This window comes from Mus pahari, chromosome 1 (assembly GCF_900095145.1).
Source record: "Mus pahari chromosome 1, PAHARI_EIJ_v1.1, whole genome shotgun sequence".
NCBI classification, from domain to species: Eukaryota; Metazoa; Chordata; class Mammalia; order Rodentia; family Muridae; genus Mus; species Mus pahari.
Genome location: NC_034590.1, coordinates 68,675,191 through 68,686,846, shown reverse-complemented (window position 1 = coordinate 68,686,846; position 11,656 = coordinate 68,675,191). Strand labels below are relative to the sequence as shown.

Below are 11,656 nucleotides of genomic sequence, written 5' to 3'. Positions count from 1 at the left end.
AGGGGAGGGGAGGGGAGGGGAGGGGAGGAAAAAAAAAGATTAACTTTTTTCAGACCAAATTTGGCCTAGGGGAACTGAGATTTCCAGAAGAGTGTCCAGGTCTACAGCTTTATTATTAATAAAAATATCTCACAATGTCCTAGATTCTTTCCATCTACAAAGATAAACCTGATCCAACGACATTTTGCAATACTTCATCTATATAAATACAGGGTTTCAGAGTTGAAAAAGAACTGTGTCTGTTGCTCTGGCTCTCGTTTTTTTAGATGAAAGCACTAAAGTCTACGGAGAAGTCACTGACACAAATGTGATATCCAGCTTGTGAAAGAAGCAAGATTACAACCAAGGTATCTAGATTTAGGGCATGTAAAACTACTCTTTTTGGTTGCAATGACATATGAAGGTGCTGTTTCTATCCTGTTCTAGATGGGAATAAACATCTTTTTGTTTGTCTTTAAAAACAAACAAAAAGAGGCTAGGGTGGCAGTTCAGTGGGTAAGAATGTAAGAATAATAGTTAAAATTGCCAGCATCCATTTCAAAAACAAGTATGCCCATGTGCATCTGTAATCCCACCACTTTAGAGGATTGGGGGTGGGGGGGACAGAAACAGGAGGACTGCTGGGGCTTGCTGATTGTCCACCTAGCTCCAACTTTAGTAAAAAACCTTTCTCAAGGGAATAAGGTAGAATGGGATACATTAGGATGACCAATGTCCTCCCTCTGATTTCTACAGGTGCATAAGCATAGTACTGACATATGCATATATACCATGCAGGCAGGCGGGCAGGCAGGCACACACACATGCATGCACACACAAACACCAATTTTATTGATAATCATTTACATACTATTATAATTTACCTATAAAGTATAATTAGACTTTTAGTATTTTCACAGAGCCAGACAAACACTACCACAATTCAATGCATTTTGATAATTCCAAAGAGAAATTCCCTATCTCTTAGCCATCACCCCCTTAATCTCATCTGTTTATTACCTACTCTGTATCCTTAGGCAACCACTAACATGCCTTTATCTAGGTATTTACATTTCTAGACATTTCACATGAATGGAACTACACACTATGTGACCATTATGACTAGCTCTTTTCCTTAACCACATATTTCAAGGTTCACCCACAGATGCAGTATGGCTCAGGACTTTATTTTTTTAAATCAAATATTATTTCATTATATCGATGTTATATTTTATTTTTAATATTAGATAGTTCCTTCGGAATCATGAAAAATGAGGCTAAAGCATTATTTCTCTTTGGTGGAAATGCTGGGTAGTATCATTTCTCTCCATTTAAGCACCTAAAGAATTGCCAGGATGCTTTCCCTAAGGCTATACCATTTTACATTCCTACAAGCAATTATGAGAAGCTCAAATACTTCCATATTCTCACCAACATTTGATATCAATCGGCTTTTGTTACAGCCATCCTAGTGTGCAGTGGTTTGAGTTTGTATTTCCCTGGCAACGAATGATAATGTTTTCCATTAGTCTATCTTCTTTGGAGAGATGTCTATTCAGATCCTTTGTCTATTTTTAAACTGAGTTGCCTGATTTTTAGTCAAGTTGTAGTAGTTCTTTCTGTATTATTATACAAGTTCCTCCTAAGATATATAATTTCAGAAAGCTGCCTCCTGCTTTGCAGTTACCCATTGACTTTCTTGATGGTGGTAAATCAGAACCTGAAGCTTCCACAGATAGAAAGCCTCACCACAAAAAGAGCCCTACATGGATACCTGAGGACTTTACCTGAGATCAGCAGTCATCAAAGCCATCTAAGCTAGCTTTTATTTCTTTTCTTTTTCAAGACAGGGTTTCTCTGTGTAGCCCTGGCTGTCCTGAAACTCATTCAGTAGACCAGGCTGGCCTCAAACTTACGAAATCTGCCTGCCTCTGCTTCCTGAGTGCTAGGATTAAAGGTATGTGCTACCACTGCCCAGCCTATGTTAATATCAGGCAAAAAAAAAAATCATCTATTGGGGGCTGGTGAGATGGCTCAGCGGTTAAGAGCACAGACTGCTCTTCCAGAGGTCCCGAGTTCAAATCCCAGCAGCCACATGGTGGCTCACAACCATCTGTAAGGAGATCTGACTCCCTCTTCTGGTGTGTCTGAAGACAACTACAGTGTACTTACATATAATAAATAAATAAATCTTTTTTAAAAAAAATCATCTATGGGAACATTTTATGCTTCCACTTTTTTTTTAATAAAGATGTCAGTGACTTTTTCAGGTTCATCAGTAAGATTTTGACTATTCTTCTTTCAAGTTTTATTAGTAAGAGGGTAATGAAAGGTGAGCATGATGGCATATGTCAATAATCCCACTACTTGGAAGTTAAGGTAGGAGAACGTCATGCATTTATGGCTGGGTAGCCAGGGATACAGTGAGATCTAGACTTTAAAAAACAACAGGAAATGAGGTTGCCTAGTAAGTCTCACTCATACTGATTCCTACTTACCTCCGCCATCTTTCCTCGACTAGTCCTTCCTATTCCTTTTTTTTTTTTTTTTGGTTTTTCGAGACAGGGTTTCTCTGTGTAGCCCTGGCTGTCCTGGAACTCACTTTGTAGACCAGGCTGGCCTCGAACTCAGAAATCCACCTGCCTCTGCCTCCCAAGTGCTGGGATTAAAGGTGTGCGCCACTACGACCGGCTCCTTCCTATTCTTACTAACACTAAATACCAAATCTTGAAAATGGGACCAAAGATCTAGACAAAAAAATAAGACGATCAAAATTTGCAAAGGTGGCATTCCAAATGAAAGTACCCTGGGAAAAGGAATTTCCAAAGACACTTCAAAAGTCCTTAGGTTTTATGATTTGATAAACATTTCTATAAGTTAAAAAATTAAAAAGAAATAGATACATTCAAATATTTTCAATTTATCTGAAAGCTGGCAAGAGCAAATTTATTCTTAAAATTTTGTTCAAATATAATCCTGAGTAATGGGTCAATTGTGCATTTGGCTTTAGCCACTCTAAGAAGGCAAGACATGTTAACAGGAAAATAAAAGGTACTGAAGGAGAATTAAGTCAGGGAAGGACAGATCTTCTATTCAGACTATTCATAGGAAAAAAGCTGATTTGCTTTGTTTTTCTCTTCTTAAAGCACACAAATGATTAAACTAAACAAAGTACTGTACTTTTATCTCCAGGTAAGATGGATCGATAGAACCGGTCCTTCTTTTTCTTCTCCTCTGGGTTTGGAGGCAGAGGTTTGGAGCCGTGGTTTAAGGTTCCAGTGTCTTTGCTGCCGGCTCCAATCATAGTGCTGGTGTTTCTCATTGGAGGGGCTGGGGGTTTGTCCTGGATGTCTACGCCGTTATTTGACATTGTCACCACCAGCAGCAGCAGCTACTAGAATCAAAAGAAAAAGAAAAAAAACCATAATAACATTCATATTTTTTAGCACAAGTAATTACATATTTTAAATGTTTTAAAATTAAAATCATACAGCCATTCTGCACTTGTCATGAATACTGGTAGCCTATTTAGTCAGTAAGCCAGATGTAAATCCCTAATGTGTTCCAAACACTGCTAAAAATTGACCAAGATTTTGTTTTTCTCTGCAGTCTCTTCCCTCACAGGCTAAAGAACAAATATATGCACCAGGATGTAAGTGAAAAGCAGATATGGACCAGACAGAAACTCGGTGGGAAATCCAGTAACACTTACTAGATGTTACTGATGTTTCAACATCTTACTAGATGTTAAAAAAATCCCACAGCTTTTTCAGTTCCATTCATTCATCTCCATGAAGATTAACTGAAACCTCCAGCAGTATTCCATACAGTGAGTTTGCTGACAACATTTAACTTTATAACTTTAGGTAAGTTATCTTTCCCTATATTGCCGAGTGTCGGTGAAACTTCTGTTTTTTGTGGCTAGCTTTACCAAGACTAAATATCATTCACACATTTACATATACTTATACCCTCTTTGAGGTCATACTAGCAGAATAGTGACCATACGCCTACAAACGAACAGTGCTTAGACCTTTTGGTCCTTCACAAGAAAGATGCTGCCCGTGTGCCACTTCTTCTGGATATCCCTCCTCTGAACACAGAATAAAACTTAAAAGAGGAAAACCCCATGATACATCAACAAGTGATTTTAATGAAAACAGGGATTAGTGCCTTAAAATGTTCTTGTTCTTGACAACAGATAAATGTGTCCAGAGTTTATATTTTCTCCTTATTAATTCATGAAATAGTAGAAAATTGTATCTCTTATTTGACCAGGCCCATTCACCAGTCTCACTTTCTGTATCTCCACTCCTTTTAATTCCTTTTACAGTATAGCTATAATCTTCTTTAATTTCTTTAAATATGCCATAACTTTCACACCTCCATCCCTTTACACATGGCTATTTTCCTATCGGTGAATTCATCCATCCCTTGAGGATTAACCCTGTTGTTTCTATGCTGCCTTTAGAAAATGTTCCGACCTCCAAAAAGGCAGGTGCCCTTTCTCTATGCTCCAAGGCAATGTGTTTATTTCCAGGTTATCACATTTCTTTGTAGTGTTATAATTTGTTTACAGATATATCTTTTCCAGGACCCATCCTTGCAGATCAACAGCGCCTTACCTTTTTAACTTATAGTAGATACAAGTTAATATACAGTTTACAGAAAGATAGATATATGCTGTCTTGAAAGGAATTTACTAGTACAGATAAAATTCAAAGTCCTTTATAGTAGGATACCAATTGGCATTACAAATTAAGGCTACCCACATTTAATTTATATCTAAAAAGTCCTGAACTTCCCAAGTATTCTTTATTTATTTATTTAAAGTGCTAAAGATGGAACTCTGGGCATTATCACTAAGCTATACTGCCTGTTAGCTCACAAAATATTCTCCTTTTGTGGTTGTGGTTGTCTTGTTTTTTGAGACAGAGTCTCACTATGTAGTTCTGGGTGTTCTGGAACTCACTATGTAGACCAGGCTAAACTCAAACCCTGCTTCTGCCTCCTAAGTATTGAGATTAAAAATGTATACCTGGCCCTCATTAAATATTCTAAATCACCCTGGAAAGATAGAGAAAGGAGCAAGGAAGGGGAAGGAGCCAGGCTCCATGTCAATGCAATGATTTCTCTCTTCACTAAAGAAAATCTTAACTGTTTGTTGTTTGAGACAGGGTTTCTGTGTAACCCTGGCTGTCCTGGAACTCACTCTATAGACCAGGCTAGCCTCGAACTCAGAAATCCTCCTGCCTCTTCAACTGGATTTTAATTCATCTTGACCAACCTTTGACAAAACAATTGCTCCTTTCTTTTTTGAACAAATGATATCAAAACCAAGGGTGCCTGTGTTAATCCGAACTGACTAGCGGGGCGGCTGCTTTTTATTTCTTCTAGTTTCACTCCCCACATATTCAGCTTTGCCTTCTCCTCCAGCTCCCTCTCAGGTCCCTTAGCTCCTCCAAAAGAGCATCCAGTGTCTCAGCTGGCAATGCCCTCCTACTCTAGGCTGCCAGTTCCAATATTATACTCTCCTAGCCACCTTATACCCGACCATGCTCTCTCTGGCCTCCCAAGTCCTTCGACCAGCAGTCTCATTTAATGTAACTCCCATTAGGCCCACAGCACAGGATTATGCCAGGAAATCACCATATTTTTCTTCATTCTTAGTCACTGAATCATGTTTAAGAGAATTATTAGTGGGTAGATTAAGCAAAACTCTACTGGAATCTATTGTCTGAAACCTTGTATCACATGATGCCATCTGAGTTGTCCCAACTATACTTGAAATCCTCCTCCAGTAGGGTACCTATAACCTCAAAAGCAGCCTAATCCACCTTTAGTCACCTCCTCTGAAAAGAGTTCTCACATAAGTTCTTCTCTGTTTTATTCAAGTCCTCTCCGTTTTTACAATCACTTCCAGCACCTGGGAAGTAAAGATGAGACCCCAGAGAAACCTGCTACCTAAACTAGCGGGATTGGTGAGCTCCAGGTTCATGGAGAGACCTCAGTAAATAAAGTAGAGAAAGCAAGGAAAAAACCCAAGGGGGAAAAAAAACTCAAACCTTTCTAAGTAGTTCTGTACCTGGACAATAAATGTCTCAGTTTCAAAACAAAACAAAACAAAAAGCTGTTGATTAAAGAACACAACTACAGAGAAACTACAATGAGAAAAGAAGTATTACCTAAAAGAGACCAGTTGCTATCCATCTGCACTGAGGATTCTGGGATGTCTTGAGATCACAACATGGGGCTTAGGATACAAGACAGTCCTTTACATTTCTCAAGTGAGTTGCTGAAATCCTATGAAACAGTTTCCTTGGAGAACAAGCTGGAATAATTACCTTTACATATAAGATTTCAGCCATTGTTTAGAACAGGTATTTTAATAACCAGATCACACTTCAGAACTTACAAAAAGTTGGAAATCTACTTGGTAGGTATCATTTTTCTAGGCTCTACTTGGTGCTGGGAATAGAACAATGAAACAAATCCAAAGAAGCATAGTTTCAGAAATGTTGCCAGTCACCCACAACATGCATGTGGTGAGCACAAGACGCAAAGACCTGAAAAAATATTTGTGTGATCACGTACCACATGTCATGGTAACCTCTAGAAACAAAGGAATATACTACACAACTTCTAATTTACTTAAATTTAAATTTTTTAATGTTATTACATTTGTTTGTTTATTCAGCACATGTGTTCACATGCTTGTGCACTGTATGCATGGGCATGTCAGAGGGGAATGTATAACAGTCCATTCTCTTTTCTCCTCAAGAGCCAGACAATTCCATAGGGGTTCTAAGGATTAAACTAAGTACACATCAGGGTTAATACATGCCTTTCACCACTGAACCACCTCACCAGATCCCTCAGATCACTATTTAAATAAAAGAGGGAAGGTGGTGGGAATATAGTTCCATGGCAGAATAGTATGCAAGTCAATTCCCAGCACAATGGGAGGGAGGGAGGGAGGGAGGGAGGGAGGGAGGGGACGAAATGCTAGAAGTTTACAATAAATTAGTCAACAAAATGAAAGAAGGACAGGAAGAAGAAATAAGACCTACTCCACATACCAACTACATTTCTAACTTTGAGCAACCCACAGCAGCTGCAATACTGGCACGGCCAACACTCATGCCTGAGGAGTACTGTATGCCCTTGGTGCCTGGTTATTAGAATCTGATCTTTAATTAAATCATGCCAGGAGGTTTGCTTTGGCAGGAACCTGGAAGACTGTAGCCTTGAATTTGCTGAGAGATGTCCTTCTAATGCGTCAAAGGCACTCCCACTATGCAACCTCCAGCCAGCTACTTGCTCTAGTATAGCAACAAGAAAGCAATTGCTGGGCAGCAGGGAAGAAACTGTAGGTGGTTTAAAGCTACTTTAATTTCTGATGCTCCATTGACTCTTATGTAAAATGCAAACAAGACTACCTACTTTAGAGTTATCATAAGAATGAAAAAACCTGGCAAATATAGTAGATGCCCACAGTCATCTATAGGATAGAAAACAGAGATCCCAATGGAGGAGCTAGAGAAATTACCCAAGGAGCTGAAGGGGTCTGCAACCCTATAGGTGGAACAACAATATGAACTAATCAGTACCCCAGAGCTCATGTCTCTAGCTGCATATATAGCAGAAAATGGCCTAGTCAGCCATTGTTGGCAAGAGAGGCCCCTTGGTCTTGCAAACTTTATATGACCCAGCACAGGGGAATGCCAGGGCCAAGAAGTGGGAGTGAGTGGGCAGGGGAGCAGGGCGGGGGGAGGGTATAGGGGACATTCAGGATAGCCTTTGAAATGTAAATGAAGAAAATATCTAATAAAATAATTTTTCAAAAAAAGAATGAAAAAACACAAAAGCTTTTTAAAAGACAGTTTTAAAACATGCTGCTTGATACAAAAAGATGTCGAACAAATATTTTTTTCTTCCCCATCTGTTTCTAGTTTTACCTATACCATTCCCCAAACCCATTATTCAATCAGTACACTTTCATATCCCCACCTTTACCTGCATGGTTCTATCTGCCTAAGACACCTCAATGTGCCTAGCAAACTCCTACTCATTCCTCAAGGTCCAACTGGACTCACTTCCTATAAGAAACCTTCAAAGAAGCCTCTACTTACCCTCCTTCAAAGGGTAACTGTAGAGGGTTGACTTAATGCTGCTTGTATTCTAATGCTAATTTGGGTCCCTTAAAATTATTTGCCCCAAAGACTAGAGGGTGTACATGTAAGACACTAAGTGTAAGACACTGAGGGACCCTGCCCCTAGTTAGTTCTGACTGATAAATAGCTGGGGAGAAGAGACATAGGTGAGGTTTAGGTTTCCCAGGGCTTGAGACCACTAGGAGGAAGGAGATGTCTCTCTTGGAAGAGGACATGTGTGCAGGAGGGAGGAGGGGACCGCAGTGGGATGGCTGAGTCATAAACATGTGACCATGAGGGCTGGCCAATTGGAGTTAAGAGCAGCCCAGAGGGAACATAGAAACCAGTCAGTATCAACTGGGACTTACCAGTAGGAAGTAGATCCTAACAGCATGGGGGGTAGGCAGCTGCCTAAGGCATACTTACAAATATAAGGCTGTGTGTGTCTTTCACCCGGGAACATAAATGGTCTAAGGTAGGAAGAAATCCACACCAGGATTTTATTAAATATTTTTTTTACTACACTTAACTGCATCTTATTCATACTTCTATGAAGCAATGTCAAGTTTCATCTTCACTTCTTGTGGTCACTAGGCAAGAAATAACTCAAAGGACAAAACTATGATTAATTTCAGTCAGGCAGTGGTGGCACATGCCTTTAATCCCAGCACTTGGGAGGCAGAGGCAGGAGGATTTCTGAGTTCGAGGCCAGCCTGGTCTACAAAGTGAGTTCCAGGACAGCCAGGGCTATACAGAGAAACCCTGTCTTGAAAAAAACCAACCAAACAAACAAACAAACAAAAACAAAAAACTATGATTAATTTCTGTATCTCCATGGCCTTGATCCAGTAGAGACCTCAGGTAATGAGCAGGAGCCCACTTTCTAAGACAGTCTGTCTTGGTGGAATAAACTGGAAGGTTCCTCAAGAGCCAGACAATTCCAAATCTTTATTTCAAAGGAATCTGAACTTTATCAGGGTATACAATTTACCTAACCTTCTAACTTAAATATATATAAGGGCATGACTACCTTTTTTTCCCCTTCCCCCGCTTTTCATAGCTACCTTCTTAATTACTTTGATTATCTTAAAAGTACTATTTAGACACTAATGATAATTTGAGACATAGGGTTATGCTGAGAACCTTCCTAAAGTTAAAAGAAATGAAAGGCAACAAAGATATGGAAATGGCAGAGATTTAAAGTAAAAGACAATTCACAGGGCTGTGGTGGCACACATTTTTAATTCCAGCACTTTGGAAGCAGAGGCAAGTGGATCTCTGAGTTCAAGGCTTACCTAGTGTACAGAATGAGATCCAGGACAGCCAGGGCTACATAGAGAAATATTGTCTTGAAAAACAAAAAATAAAACAAACAAACAAAAGACTTAAAATTCACTTAGTCTTGCCCTGTACAGCGGTGTGATAGCAGCCAGCAGAGGTGATTCACACACAAATTGCTTTTTCAATACACACACACACACACACTCACACACACCCCTACCTACCTTCCTACTCTTAACAGTCTTCTCCTGATTCAAACCCTTCTACTATTTCTGTTGAAACTTTCTATTTGTTATTGGCTAGCACCTTTTGCCTTAAAAGAAACCTGTCTATCACCTGAACAGACTTTTCTAGCTGCCACTGCACAGCCCCTACCTGACCCAAAGAAACTGGAGGCTGTCTTTTCTTTTACACTCATCCTATAGGCTTTATCCTTAATTTTCAGTGCTATTTGAAAACCACTTCTTTGTGCGCGCAAGCGTGTGTGTGTGTGTGTGTGTGTGTGTGTGTGTGTGTGTGTGTGTGTGTGTGTGTTTGCAGAAATTATGCGTCTAGTAAGAGATGCAGACAAAAAGCAATTAAATAAAACAGTGTCAAGTACACATGTGTGTGTAAGTGTGGGACCAGGGTTGGTTAGGAAAGGACTTGTTGAGAAGAAACACTCAAGACCTAAAGAAATAAGGTGGCAACCACTGGAGAGATGGCTCCGTAGTTAAGAAATTAGTTAATTGACAACCAAGTGGTGGTGGTGCACATTTTTAATCTCGGCATTGGGGAGATAGAATCATGAGGATCGGGCTACACACAGAAATCCAGCCTGAAAAAACAAAACTAAACAAAAGAAAAGTAAATTTATCTTAAAAAGTAGAGCCAAAGAATTTTGAAACTGATGTAGCATAGCAAAGAAAAAGGAAATTCAAAATCATAACCAAAGAATTCCTTTTACCTGACCCAAGAAATATTAGAAAAATCTATCAAGTACTCTACATTATCCTACATGTGTGCACACAACTCTCCTGACACCATCTTCCTCTTCCAAATACCACTGTGTCTTTGCTTGCCCTCAGAAGCAGAGCTTCTCAAAAGAATTATCTATTAATATTTGAAGTACCGTCTCCACTACCTTCCCCTCTGTGCCAAGTGGCATCCTTCCTATTTCAGAAAAGTACTCTTGTCAAGTTTGCCAATCATTTCCATCTTAAACAATCTAATGGTCACTTTTCCATGCTTGTTCAATTTCTCATCAGCAATCAATATAATTAACCTCAGTTCTCTTTTAAATACTCTACTATCTTGGATTCTCTTTCTTTGCTATCTTTCTGCCTTTCTTCTTCCCTCTGTATACACTTCGTTCAGTATTTTTCACAATTCCAAGACTCCAGACCCCTTTCCTCATATAATACACTCTCCCCAAGTGACCTCCCCAGCCCAAAGGCCTCACATATCACCCTTGTTGCTGATGACGCCAAGGTTTTAACCTTTTCACCAAACAGCTCTCTTATCTGGCAGTCAATTCTACCAAAACTTCTGTTAAGCTGCAGGTACTGGTCAGAGTGGCAGTTGTCTCACAGACAGTTAGACTTAACATGATCAAAAGGTACTCTTGATTATCACAGCAACTATCACAATTTTTAATTATACTCATTTTTTATACATCTCCTTAATTAACAGTAGCAACTATATTTGTTTTATTTACTAACCTATATTTAGAAACTAAAAAGGCACTCAGCTGACTCTTAAATATACTAGACCCGAGTTTGCCCTCCAATGAATGCAGACTAATGGGAGGAAAAGATACAGGATCTATATAACAATACATCAATGGCAAGTGCCACCACTGAGTGAAGAGAGGCACAACATAAATCCAGAAGAGAGGCCCTAACAGTAAAGAAAGACTTTCTTTAAAAAAAAATTATTATAGATACTTATTATAGATTTTTATTATATATTATTATAGGTATTTATTTTACAAACACATACATACCCTATCTGCATGTATACTTGCATGCCAGAAGAAGGCATTAGATCATACTATAAATGGTTGTGAGCCACCATGTGATAGCTGAGAATTGAACTCAGCACCTCAAGAAAAGCATCCAATGCTCTTAACCACTGACCATCTCTCCAGCCCCAAAGGAAGACTTGCTTAAAAGGTGGTGACTTTGGAGTTTATTTTTGCAGATTAAGAATAAGTATAGCTAGCCGGGCGTGGTGGCGCACGCCTTTGATCCCAGCACTCAGGA

At 39.3% G+C, this 11,656-nt stretch overlaps 1 protein-coding gene across 3 annotated transcripts in view; it reads right to left on the bottom strand.

The window, feature by feature from the left end:
• Pak1 (p21 (RAC1) activated kinase 1) overlaps positions 1-11,656 on the bottom strand; it is a 119,275-nt gene that overhangs the window by 52,595 nt on the left and 55,024 nt on the right. For 2 of the 3 annotated variants that reach the window (XM_029540015.1, XM_021195665.1), the window contains exon 2: positions 3,160-3,373. In XM_029540015.1, coding sequence (XP_029395875.1) covers positions 3,160-3,349 — 190 coding nt within the window. In that variant the 5' untranslated portion in view covers positions 3,350-3,373. The remainder of the gene's footprint in view (positions 1-3,159; positions 3,374-11,656) is intronic. The other variant, XM_029540005.1, reaches the window with a different exon arrangement.